This window comes from Aquarana catesbeiana, linkage group LG01 (assembly GCF_042186555.1).
Source record: "Aquarana catesbeiana isolate 2022-GZ linkage group LG01, ASM4218655v1, whole genome shotgun sequence".
Taxonomy (NCBI): Eukaryota; Metazoa; Chordata; class Amphibia; order Anura; family Ranidae; genus Aquarana; species Aquarana catesbeiana.
The window spans coordinates 794199315-794213222 of record NC_133324.1 but is presented as its reverse complement, the minus strand read 5'-3'; the positions used below and the strand labels follow the sequence as shown (position 1 = coordinate 794213222).

The following is a 13908-nucleotide window of genomic DNA, read 5'->3' as shown; positions in this document are numbered from 1 at the left end:
CAATAAAAACAAACTCAGCCCATACATGAAAGAGATCATTTTCCTTTAACTTGCTGATGTGTGTGTGTGTGTTTTTTTCCCTATAAGACTATTACTGCACCATTCCTGCAGCAGAGAGATTCTGTATTCCAGCAAATATCTCTGTAGAGGAAGACTGTCAGATATCACACAAGGTATATGAAATATGTGCACCATCCGTTCTATCTCATCTTGCACTGGACATCCAGCTGCATATACCTGATGTATGAAATCAAAACGACCCTGGAATGACAAGACTGATCTGGGGGGGCTTGTGTATGAACGGTGAGGTTTTCGGTTGCTTATCTTGAGATCTGGATGTGCTGCATACATTATTTGCCAAATAACACCATATTGAAAGGCCTAACATAAAATGTTAGCGATGTACAAAATGGTGGATGTAGGCATAGGCACTAAAATATGTACAATTCACACCATCATGTAAACACATACCTGTGCATTGTATAGATCTGTGCTGAAAGCTCTATATTACGATAGATAGATAGATAGATAGATAGATAGATAGATAGATAGATAGATAGATAGATAGAGCTTTATTTTAATTCCAGATCTCTACCCATGTAAAAATCTGGGAAAAAAATGCCAGTCTTACTAGGCAGCATTTTGAAGATGCAGGATTAAGGAAAGAAATGGTACAAACCTGACATATATCCTCGTGATGCCTGGGAAATAAAAGCTGGTGGAAAATGTTTGTGCAGGCGATAGTCCTTTTCACTACGGGACCTCATGCGGTCTGAGGCCCGGTCAGAGAAATCAGCACTAGGCCAGGCCCGGCGTAAGGTTGTACTCCGAGTCTTCTTCATTCTGAGGCTACCTGAAGCCTAATTGTCCAGCTTCATGAGACAGGCCTCACCGCTGTTCCCTTTTTTTCATCAAAACATTAAGCGCACAGCTTGAGCATGGGCTGCAAACATTTTGCTGCTACCTCTTCTAGGAAGCCAGCTGTGGGTCCGTTCCTTTTCTCCCTCGAATGATCCAATTTTACACACGTCCCACAATGCATTACACTTCATTTGCAATCAATCCAGCTTATAGCTTCCAGATTCATGTGGAGGAAAGGCACATTATGTGGCTTCTCAGCCAAAGAAGGGGAGGGGGAGTGAGCAGAGATTTGTAGCGTGAAAGCTCTGAGATCCCAAACAATAGCTTGATTCAGCATAGGGCTGCTTAGCCAACTGTGAGGCACAACACAAAAGAACCAAGCAAATACTGGGAAAAACACCCACAGATTTAGGTTTCAACCTGAATCCTTGCACCTAAGATCTTGCGAAAAAAGCCACTGTCAATATCCCAGTGGTTGTGGAATTAAAATGAGGAGGCGATGACGACGAACGTAGTTTTTTTTTTTTTTTTTCTCTCCTCCTTCTCTTCACCTATCAGGATCCGTGAAGCAAATCAATGAGGCAATCTAAATCGGCATTGCAGTAATCAAGGGACAATATTCATTCTTCACAGCCACACAGCTGTTTCTTACACACTGGGCGTGCAAAAGCCCCCCATTACATCATATCCCAGGCACGACCCTGCACCAGTTTTCACAGTGATATAAAAAGCAGGAATCCTAGGCTTGCTGGTCACTGTCTCGCCTCTTGGCTTGGTCCTCATGCAGCCTTTTCCTGGCACTGGTCATATTCCATTATTTATTGCTTCAGGCCCGCTCTTGCAAGCTTTGGGGTCTACAGTACAATTAGACCCAAACAGCTTGCTTTCAGGTATTCCAAGCACTGCAAAGCCTGCTCTGTCCTCTGTTGAATGGCTCTGTGCCTTTGAATGCAGTGAAAAGCTATTGAAGGGCAGGAAGCAAGACAGCCAACCCAGTCTCATGCTAATCAAGAAGCTGCCTTAACCCTTTCACCTTGCAAAGTCAGCCTTGGAGCTTCATATTCTCCCAACATGCCATCAAACGCTTTGTTTTCTGCAGGGCCGCGCTTGTATGTTAGCAAACAACATTACGCTGCTGCATGGGTCCTGTTACCAGCTCCGTCCCTGCTGCAAGATCAATGCCATTCCACGACAGGGTTAAGACAGACACACTGATCTTGTCAGGCATCACATTTTAAATGTAAAACACCCGGAGGCTCTCTCAAACCTTGGCTGTAGTCCCAGCCTATAATCAGCTCTTGTCTATTTACATACAAAGCTGTGTATTTTTAGGATAGTCCAGCCCTCTCCAAGGAGGAATGAAAATGTTTGTTTTGAAAAAAGGGAGAAGGGGGCAAAAGCGGGAAAATAAATATACAAATGTGGATGTTATTTCGGAGCGGATCGGATCGATAAGCATACCGGGACAGGGAGTGAATCCAGTGACAGCTGCAAATTCCAGTGGAGTGCAAGCCAAGCGCCATAAAAGTGTTATGGAAGGATCCCGCTTCTAGCTGCTCACTTTTCACCATCAACCTGCTCAGTTGAAGCCAAGAGCCCATGGCTGGGCTCTCCATGTTCAGAGCAGCTGTTGGATCCCTGACAAATAGTGGACAATGGATGTCACGCTGGGATGCACCCTAAGCAGTTTCATCAGAATACTATGCACAAGCCTTACACACCTTTGTGACAGCCTGTCAACTTTTTAATAAGGACTCTGAAGCTGGAGAATCACCCGGGGCACACATTCACTTGCTAAACGGAGTGAGAGAAAATCATTAGAACTACTTTTACTTTTCCAGAGGACAATCTTCAACATTCGGGATAACTTTACTACATTACTTCTTCACCAAGGTCAACAAAAATCACCCCAGAACTAGGAATAGGCCTGGCTAAAAAACAGAAAAATTGAGGTCGATTTACTAAAACTGGAGTTTGCAAAATCTGGTGCAGACCTGCATAGAAACCAATCAGTTTTCAGTTTTTTTGTTTTTTTTTGTCAAAGCTTAAAGTACTTGTAACCGATCACCTTGTAAAACAACCCATTCAGTTTAAAATAGAAATTAAAAGGCAAAACATTTGGGTATAGATATTTAAAAAAAAAAAAAAAACACATTATAAATACCTTTTTTAAGGCACTTTCACACTGCCAGCGCCAGGGCGTCGGCAGTAAACCATACTGTCGTTTTTACAGCTCTTTTTGGCCGATAGCGGGGTGCTTTTAACCCCCACTAGCGGCTGAAAAAGGGTTACAACCGCCTGCAAAGCGCCACTGCAGCTGCGCTTTGCCGGCGATGCTGCCCATTGATTTCAATTGGCAGGGGCGCTTTAGGAGCAGTGTATTCACCACACCTACAGCGCTGCAAGAAGCTGCAGGACTTTTTTTGACACCCTGCCAGCACAGCGCCCCAGTGTGAAAGCACTCGGACTTTCACACTGGGATTGCAGCTGAGGCTTTTTTCAGGTGCTATTTATAGCGCCCAAGCACCAGAAAAACGCCTCCAGTGTGAAAGGGATCTTATAAGTGATCACATTCCCTCTGTTCTCAGCTGCATAAGAGCTGGGGTAAGGGGAAGCAGCTGCACACTGAGCACCTCAGTGAGGAGGGGGGCGTGTCAGGACAGGTCTGATCATTGGAAGAGAGCAGGCTGAGTTCCCAGCACAGCTATTGAACTGACCACAGTGTGCTCTCCTGTATAGTGTGGTCAGTTTTTAATAGGAGAGCAGGGGGCTGGAAGGAACACCAGGGATTTCACACAAAGGAAGCAATACAGAAAGAACAGGATACTTCTTCATACAAGTACATGGTACGGCAGGCTCATATCAGGAATATGAAATGTTGGGGTAACAAATGCTTTAATGAACAAGCTAATGTTAGAACCCATGTTTTTCAAGGGTTCCCATTTAAAGCCAAACTCCAGCCTTCTATCATTTTAAAATAGTCTGTTTGGACCAAGCTGATCCGAATGAACAAATACCTTCACTAACAGATATGCTTACTGTGAGCGCTGTTTAACCTGTATGTAGTCTGTAGCATCAGCTACATACAGTATACAGAGCTATGCTCCGGCAGAGGGATAGGGACATCTTGTCCCGCTCCTATAGCATAAGTACAAGGCTTCCTCTAAATGGATGAGGAGCAGAGGCAGGCGGATGACATAACTAACTCCACCTCAGTCAGATGAAGCCTTCTACTCATTCAGAAAATACAAAGTTTTCTGTGAATGGCCAATCAGCACTTAGCCCAACCCTATTTTGTTGGGAATTCCCATCCTGCCAGAACACGGAGCTGTACACTGTATGTAGCTGAGGCTACATACAGTTTATACACTGCTCACAGTGGGCACATCTGTTAGTTAGGTGAATAGTTTGTTTGGACTGGCTTGGTCCAAACAAATTATTTTAAAAAGTGACAGAAAACTAGAGTAAGGCTTTAAAGAATATGTCAACCCATAATTTCATATTCCTGATATGATAGTCCTGTACCGTGTACTTGTATGAAGAAGTATCCTGTTCTCTTTGTATTGCTTCCTATGTGTGCCAGTCCCTCTGCTTTCCCTTTTAAACAACTAAGCAGGAGAACTCAGTCTGCTCTCCTCCAATGATCAGACTTCTGCTGACAAGCCCGCTTCTGCACAGCCATTCACTTGGAAGACCAGTGTGCTGCTGATTCTCTCCTTGCCCCCTGCTTTCTGAGCTCCTTTTGCAGCTGAGAACAGAGGGTATGTGATCACTTTTGTATATTTATTTCTTTTTTTTTATATGCATGCATAAATGTTTTGCCCTTCATTTATATTTTAAATTGAATGGGTTGTTTTACAAGCTCAAGGTTCACACATACTTTAAGTCTTCAAGGGCCAAAAATGTGTGGAAAAAATGAAAGTGAATGGGTACCAGAGAATATAATGGGAATCTAGATGCTGAAGGCTGAAGCACTTTGGGAAACGTGTAATATTGGTCAGGTGTGAATGGGGTCCTAGGGATATTGGCCCACACTTACTGACCCGAAGAAAGACAGACATACAGACAGAAGTATTTAAACCCACCCACTAAAATATTATACAATTTAATTTCAAAGTACTTTTAAATCTATAATAGGTTTAAATCTGCCTCAATTTATTACCAATGGTAGCTGCAATCCAAGCAGGGAGCCCTCTGTGTAAGCATTTCCTTTTTTGGGGCAGCAAATCTGTCCCTGTCCCCAATTTTTCTCTATTGTCACCCTGCCAAAATGGTTTTAAATGGAGGCTACAATTGTCTATGCTAATGCACACTGCAAGGACATGAATCACCATTAGAAAATCTGCCCTGAGAAATGCATGCAGCAGTAATTGAAGTGCATGCATGTAGCATGTATGACTGCTAAGAGACGCACCATTAGTGAAAACTACACTTCAAAATAAGCAGCTGCAACTATCTGTAAATCTTGCATTTTCTGTAAAAGCTGAGCTTGCCCTACCCGCAGCTACATTAATGGTAACTGAAGATACCTATAGCTTCTAAGCACCAATATGGAGGCTTAGGAATTGGTTATGGGTCCAAGCTCAATGTTCACAGGAAAAATTAATATTTGCTTATAATTTCAACTGTCTATATCTCTGGAATTACTGTTCATTTGGACATACGGTTATATACAGTATAACAGAACTCCATAGCTCAAGCTGAAAATTTATACACACAAGTATAGTGGCGCTTCCCTTAACAGACAACTCAGTCTGTGGTAGAGCTGCACGATTCTGGCTAAAATGAGAATCTCAATTTTTTTGCTTAGAAGATAGATCACGATTCTCTCACGATTCTCGCAGTGTAACATCATCTTTCACATTAAAACAAAAAAAATTGGGCTAACTTTACGGTTTCTTTTTTTTTATTCATTGAAGTGTACTTTTTCCCAAAAAATTGCGTCTGAAAGACCGCTGGGCAAATACAGTGTGACATAAAATATTGTAGCAATTGACATTTTATTCCCAAGGGTCTCACTCTCTGCTAAAATATATATAATGTTTGGGGGTTCCAAGTAATTTTCTAGCAAAAAATATTGATTTTACCTTAAAAACAAGTGTCAGAAAAAGATTTAGACTTTAAGTGGTTAAACTTCCTGCATTTACACAGACTGCCTGGATTTTTTTCTTTACACACCACCAAAGTTTCCCTTTGATCTAAGAAGGAAGTTAGTTACAATGTTTCAATTTATAAACTTGGCAGACTGCCTGGATGTTTTCTTTTGACAGCTGAATGAGCAGATAAGTCTCTCCACTTGTTATATGAAAAAAATCGGTGAACTCTGCAATAGAGATCGTAGATCACGATTTTTTAACGATTAATTGTGCAGCTCTAGTCAGTGGTATCAGTACGAAAAAGGGAGCCTTAAAGCAGGTAGCTTCTAGTGTGCTTCCTATTTAGTTAACCCACAGTGCACCTGGAATCCTTTGTCAAGTATTAAATGTTTATCCATATAGTGGTTATCTATATAGTAATATACTATAGTTTCCATAAAAGTGGATCTGTTGTCCACAATAGCAAAGCAGAAACTAGAGGGTTGATTTACTATAGGAAAATCCACTCTGCACTACAAGTGCACTGCAAGTGCACTTGAAAGTCCACTTGGAAGTGCAGTCGCTGTAAATCTGAGGGTAAGATCTAAAATGATTTCTGCTGATTTTATCATCCAATCATGTACAAGCAAAAATGCTGTTTTTTATTTTCCTTGCATGTCCCCCTCAGATCTACAATGACTGCTCTTCCAAGTGCACTTGTAGTGCAAAGTGGATTTGCCTTTAGTAAATGAACCCCTAGGTGTCATAGCAGCACAAGTTTTAAACTGTAAATAAATATGATTTTCATAACAGTTTTTCAATTGTATCATGTATATGGGCTCATTCACGCTAAAGCTCAGCCCCGTTCAATGTGAAGACCCTTTTCTTTATTTTTGTAGTAAGCAGACAGCCTATATAAAATAAATGAATATGCAATAGCTGTACGTAATCACCCATGCAACAGTTTGGTAGGTATGCAGGGACGAGTGCATGGATCCCAACACCATTCAGAGCCATGAACCCATCCCATCACACCTGTGAAAATAGGCTGTTCTGGTGAGTGCGTACAGCTGATACATGTGCATTCACTATTATGGGTTGCCTGCAAGCAGCTCAGCGCTAGGACAAAAAAAGTAGAAAAAGGGGTCTTCACGCTATATGGCGCAGAGCGCCCGTGTGAACGATCATTATAAAAGATATTTCTTTTTTCTACCGCAAAAAAAAAAAAGAAAACATTTCATGTACACGCGCAATATAATGCTATAACCTGAACGAGTACTGTCAAGAGAGAGACTTTGGAATTCCAGATCCCCCATGGGCTCATAGCTCATGTGAGCACTTGAAGAAAAAGAAACATACAGATATATTTTCAAATGCTCTGGCTGTCATCCATGAAGAATTATTGCTAGCAAGACCTTCATTTAACCTTCAGGTAATTGATACCAAACTGAAACAATTATGCAGTATTCCTGCATTCTAGCTGCGCAGGGCCCTTGTAACTTATCACCGTTATATATTTTCAGTGAGTGCTCATTATCAGTTATTAATTACCTACATAAGCTGAAATTAACTTTTGACTTTCTACAATTTATGGAGGTACGGGGGGCCTCAATTGCGACCCATGAAAGTTCCAAAGGGCCCCACAAAATATTCAGTATATACAACGCAACAGAAGACTGCCAAGAGACAGCAGACATAGAGGATATGTTCAGAGACTGCAGACATGGTACAGATGTTGGAGACTGGAGACATGCCGCAGAAAAGTCAGAGACTGGGGATTTTTTACAGGAGACTGTAAAGCCTCGTAAACACGATTGGATTGTTTGCCAACAAATACGAACATAGTGCTGTACTACGTTGTTTTTCAGCTCTTTAGCGCCTCCCTTTGGGTTCCTTCTGCTAATTTCGTGTTAGTAGAAGTTTGGTGAGTGTTGATTCGCGCTTTTCAGTTTGCGCTTTTCAGTTCTTTTCTGAATGGCCGTACGCCAACCAGCCATGTTGCGGAATCGGAGGAGATAACGTTTTATTTCTTATTGGCCTTGGAGTTATTGCTTTGACATTATTTTTTTTGGTTGAATAATGATTTGATTTGGTATATTTTCTATATTTTTGGATGCATAGAATGCACTTTGTGGTTACGTTCTATTGGCAGATAGCGTGTCTAATTTTATTTGTTTTTCTTTTTTAATGCACAAAAAAAAAAATTGTGGAGAATAATGCTTGGCTATGTGTTTTACTTCAAATGACAGTTTGTATTAGTTAAAAGTAATTGCCTACTCCCAATGTAAAATTGACAAGGGACACTAACATAGTTGTATCTTTGATCTTAAAAACTACGGGATAATGGTGTTGTGGTAACTTGCCCAAATAAAAAAATAAAAAAGCATTATAATATTATTCTTGATATCACTAGAAAAAAAAGCCTTTAAAAATGTGTTTGCACTCCATCAGTATCACCAGCAAAGCAGCTTCATTATTATCCCATTAAAGTGGAGTTCCACCCACTTTTACAACTCTTCAGCATCCCTCACTAAACTGTGTACTGTAAACGAATTGAACATTTTTAAATTTTTTTTCTCAGCACCTACTGTATATCTGCTGTATTCATTTTTCACTTCCTCCTCCCTGGCCGCGACCCATCGCATCATTTCCTGTTTGCAATGCCTTCTGGGAAGGGGCAGCAACTTCCTCTGACACTGCCGTTGCTATGAAAACCTGACCTGAAACCTATTACACTGCTTGTGCTGCACTGAGCATGTGCGAGATCTGCAAGGATGAGATCCAGGAAGAAATACAGTCTGGCTTTAAATGCCCACACTTAAGATGGCCACGGCCTGCTGTAAGTTTATAAAATAACAAACTACTGCTATAAACTAACAAAACAGACCTTAGTTTACAAACTAACTTTACTAGAATACACTAAGCTTGTGTATTATAGAGGTATTTTTATTTAAAAAGTATAATTTCGGCCGGAACACCACTTTAAAGAAGAAGAGAATGTGCGCTGCATTTTGAGATTTCATAATTTGCCATGTCACAAATGTTAATTCTCCATTACGAACGCTAGTTTACAAGACCGACCGCTTCTGGCTCGTCCTTGCTCCCGAGCATGCGTGTTTGTACTTTGGACTTTTGTCCGATGGACTTGTGTACACATGCTTGGAAAATCCGACAAGAGACATTTGTCCGTGGAAAATTTTAAAACCTGCTAGCCAACATTTGTCCGCGGAAAATCCGACAACAATTGTCTGACCACACGGACGGATTTTACGCCAACAGCCTATCATTGAACATTTCCCGTCAGAAAGTCCGATTGTGTGTACGCGGCTTTAGAGATTACAGCCTCTTTGTAATATACTGCTCCCATTATCAAGCTTTCCACTTGATAAACTGCCCTCAAAGAATTCCAAAAGGAGGTGCAAACCCCAACCTTTTCTCAGCTGACTACTGAGCAATTGTGGCATTCATTTAAATAGTAATAATAATCTAAAAAAAAAAAAAAATCTCAGTACAGTGATTAAATCATATGGATGACACATATGCCTTCAATCATCTAACATTCTTTTGTGAACCTGTCTGCAAAATACTTTCATTTTTGCTTCGAAATAAATTCAAGCCAAGCTACAAGGCAATTTTCAACCACATTAGTGCTTGTTATAATCTCCTGCAATCAGGTGCAGAACTGCCCATGATCAACAATGGAAACCTGCATCTCATTCAAAGCTGCAAGAGATTTGAGAGTATATCCAGGAGAAGCTGATTTTTTTTTTTTTGATAGAGCGGGTTACAATGTACATCAATACTAGAGCCTTCAATAGCCTTTTATTGTCTGTGTGGGAGATTTTTTTTCTTTAGGTGACAACATTGTCACTTAGAAAGCGAGAGAACATAAATTATATATACATCTGCACGCACTGCTTGCAAAGTTTCAAAAATACCCATTGATCCAGTCAAAGAAGTCCACCTAATGCAGCTTCTTGAGATGGTGTGACAACGATGCTGCACTGCTCCTGAATACACAGCAGTGTTTGACCCCTTTCACACAGAGGCAGTTTTCAGGCATTTTAGCGCTGAAAAGCGTTTTTAACCCCTTCTTCGGCCGATAGCAGGTTTTAAAAGTGCCCCGCTAGCGGCCAAAAAGCTCCGCTAAAACGAGTACCACTTTAGCGCTAGCGCACGGGGGGCCCCAGCGTGAAAGTGGTCTTAAAGTGGTTGTAAAGGCAGAAGGTTTTTTTTATCTCAATGCATTCTATGCATTAAGATAAAAAATCTTCTGTGTGCAGCAGCCCCCATAATACTTACCCGAGCTCCCTCTCAATCCAGCGATGTCCACAAGTGCCTCGGCCGTCCAGGACTCTCCATTGGCTCCCGCTGCTGTCAAAGTCAGTTAGCCAATGAAGAGAGGGGGGGCAGGGCCAACCTGCTTCTCCGTGTCTGAATGGATACCCGGAGCTGCAGCTTGGCTCGGGTGCCCCCATAGCAAGCTGCTTGCTGTGGGGGCACTTGACAGGTGGGAGGGGCCAGGAGCACTAAAGAGGGACCCAAGAAAAGGCAGAAAAACCACTGCACAGAGCAGGTAAGTATGACATGTTTGTTATTTTTATAGAAAAAAATAAAAACAAGACTTTACATTCACTTTAACACTCATTTAGGCAGTGCCTGCTTGCACCACAGTGTAGTGAAAACATGTTGCAGGGGGTGTGACTATCAACATTTTTAATGCTGATTTAACAAGCCTATAGCTTGTCAATCAGCACCTGGCCACACCCAGTCCTACCCACTGCTTTCTAGTTTCTAGCCCATTGCCCCGGGTGCTGCAGCGTCTGAGATGGAGAGTGTGTGAGACACAAATAAAGGAGGATTTGGCTCAGTGAAGGGAAGGTAAAAGACATGCTGGTAGGTTAATTGGATCCTGTCTAAATTGTCCCTAGTATGTATGAATGTGAGTTAGTGACCTTAGATTGTAAGCTCCTTGAGGGTAGGGACTGATGTGAATGTACAATGTATATGTAAAGCGCTGCGTAAATTGACGGCGCTATATAAGTACCTGAAATAAATAAAATAAATAAATAAAAGGAAATATTCTGTTTACCTAATGAACTTGTTCATCACATAGTCGCTTCATTTTGTACTTTGTTAAACTGTCATACAAGTGCCTATAGTTGTGCTCTCTCTCATTGTAGACAGATAGATAAAACTGAACTGAGTGATTGAATTGAATGAGTTATTAGTAAGTGTGTGTTCCCGTTTGCAATTTTTTTCACTTGAATGGTCTGCCCTATGTGCATTTGTTGCACAAAAGAAGCTCATGCACCTTTTTGAACAACAAACTTTGCACGCGTTGTGTTTTTTTTTTTTTTTTTTAACGCACAATAATCACAGCAAAATTGCACTGCTTTTGGGGTGCTTTTAATAATGAATGGCACCTAAACACTTGTCTTGCCGCAATATTAACACCATTTGGAATCACAGGCAGAAACGATTCTGTTGCCAGCACAAGCCATTTGATGGTAGGCCGAGTCCTGGGTAAGGAATAATCTGCTTGCACACAAATGTACAGGCTATTTTACTATTTAACTGAAGCTGAAAATATGACGTGGAACAGTAAATATAAAATTTACAAATACTGTCCGACCCATCATTCTGTTCAGTTTACATAGGAGCCGTTTAACATGGCAATGATCCATGGCAACTAGAAGAACTGGACAGGGCCAGAAGGAAACAGGAAAGTGAGAAAATAGGGAACACACAGCAAGTCCATCATAAGTGGAAAATGTGACCAATGGGAAACCTAAAGCGATATTAAACCCAAAGCCAAAAATGTACGGTAATATATTGCAGCTTGCCAATCATTCGATGCGGTGACTGTATTTGTTTTTCTTTTTTAGGCTTTTTTCACCTGGTAATCTGGCCAGCAACACTCCTCCTGAATTAGAGTGCCCCCACTCTGGATGAAGGAGAACAGGGGCACATTTTGGGAGCAGCGCTGTCATTTTGGGGTGCCAGATGTAAGCAGTTACAGCAAACTGTTTTTTTTCCCTTTAGGATAAAGATCTTACAGAAATAAAAGCTGATCATTGTAAGCACCCCTGCCAGTGTTAAATGGTTTGTCGCATTCCTGTAAATGATACATTTGCAAGAGAGTGTGTTCTTTTGAAAAACAACAGACTTGCTGTCTGGATCACGATATGAAAATAGGAAGGAAAGGAAGCCCTAAAAAAGAAAAATAATGCAGCCATAACATTTAAAAAGAAACGCCACTATTGAGAAAAAAAAGCATTCCCCTCTGGGTGTTCAATGTACATTGCCAGGATTTTAGCAAACTTTGTTGCAGATTCCTACCTTTTGTTATTCTGAAGAAACCCATGTGTGTTTGTATCCATGAGGTAAGTGAATCTAATGAGAGTGGTTTCATAATTATCAATCAGCTGCTGCACCTGCAGGGCACTTTCCTACTGGGAATATCTCACCAAAAATCAAATTTTTGATGCAGGGGATGCCTGTAATCTGACTTGTATCTTAGACCCCTTTCACACTGGGGCGCTTTGCAGGCGCTACAGCCCTGAAACAGCCGCTGCAGTCTCCCCAATGTAAAAGCCATGAGGGCTTTCACACTGGAGCGATGCGCTGGCAGGATGCTGAAAAAAGTCCTGCTAGCAGCATCTTTGGAGCGGTGTATACACTGCTCCTGCCCACTGAAAGCAATGGGGCAGCACGGCTATACCGCCGTCATAGCGCTGCTGCAGTGGCGCTTTGCGGGCGGTTTTAACCCTTTTTCGGACGCTAGCGGGGGTTAAAACCACTGCGCTAACGGCCGAATACCACCGCTAAAACGACGGTAAAGCGGCGCTAAATATAGCACCATTTTACTGCCGACGCCGCCCCAGTGTGAAAGGGTCCTTAGTGCAGACTTCTGGGAAAATCAGTGAGCCAATCACACAAGCAGGAAATGATGTTTCTGGGGGGGCATTCTGTAAACATTCGCTGTACAGAACACCTCCAGGTAGCCATATTGAAATTTAACAGAAAATTACAGCAGCTGCAGATTGAAAAGGAAAGGTCATTTTTAATAACATTCAATTAGGACTTGTGTTGCAATTGTATATGCTATATGTATTTTTTTATTTGCTTTTTTTCCCCACCCACGAAAGTGGAGGTACCCTTTAAGAATTTGAAGAAAGCTGCAATATAATGTAAAAAAAATACCCAAAAATTCAATAAAAGCGTTACCTGCACATTATTGGTGGTAGTTTTCTTTAGAACTCTCAGCACCTAAATCAGGCAAGAAACATTACCGAAACAGGTGACAAATTCGTTTTTTTCTAAGAATTTGTCGCTATGGAAATGACAGCCTTATAAAGAATTACCTTCAGTTTGCAGATTAGAAAACTGTCAGTAATTAAGATCAGATGTACAGAGGTATGCCAGTAGTCAGAGTCGGGCCCGCCTGTGCTGGGAAGCTGTCATATCTCCATGCAGGGCTTCATTCCCACCCCCTTTATCTGTCGACTGCAGATGAAACTAAATGTAAACAAAGGGGCCAGGGATAGTGGTGATGTCATTATGCAAATATGCCAATGCCCATATTTGGGAAAGGACGTGTCACTGGGTAGGCAGAGCTAGACAGACTAGTTCCCCATCAGGTCCATTTTACTTCTTAATGACACACAGCAGTGGGTGGATTCAAAAGGCACGATAAAACTGAATAGCTGTCTATGACAAGCACATGAATTGGGCATATGCAATGACAATTTTGGTGCAGCACCTGTCGGAATTCTAAAGGGTATCAAAGACACCCTTTAACTTCTATTGACTGCGTCTTAAACAGCTAAATCTGACATTTTTCTGGTGGTGCTCAGGATGCCCAGATTACTAGATGGAGGGGAGGAGATCACTATAGGAACTTCACAACAATGGCTTTAAGCAGCAGTAAATATAATTTTACCCGCAGTCTACTTATATTACCCTCCAT

The 13908-nt window shown here is 41.5% G+C and overlaps 1 protein-coding gene across 2 annotated transcripts in view; it reads right to left on the bottom strand.

Annotated features, from left to right (window-relative positions):
• Positions 1–13908, bottom strand: part of STOX2 (storkhead box 2) — a 308332-nt gene that overhangs the window by 184799 nt on the left and 109625 nt on the right. Inside the window, exon 1 of one of the 2 annotated variants that reach the window (XM_073607053.1) lies at positions 680–2172. The exons of the other annotated variant lie outside the window; for it this stretch is intronic. Coding sequence (XP_073463154.1) covers positions 680–842 — 163 coding nt within the window. The 5' untranslated portion in view covers positions 843–2172. Of the gene's footprint in view, positions 1–679; positions 2173–13908 lie in introns of those variants that run through there. 2 annotated transcript variants of the gene reach the window in all.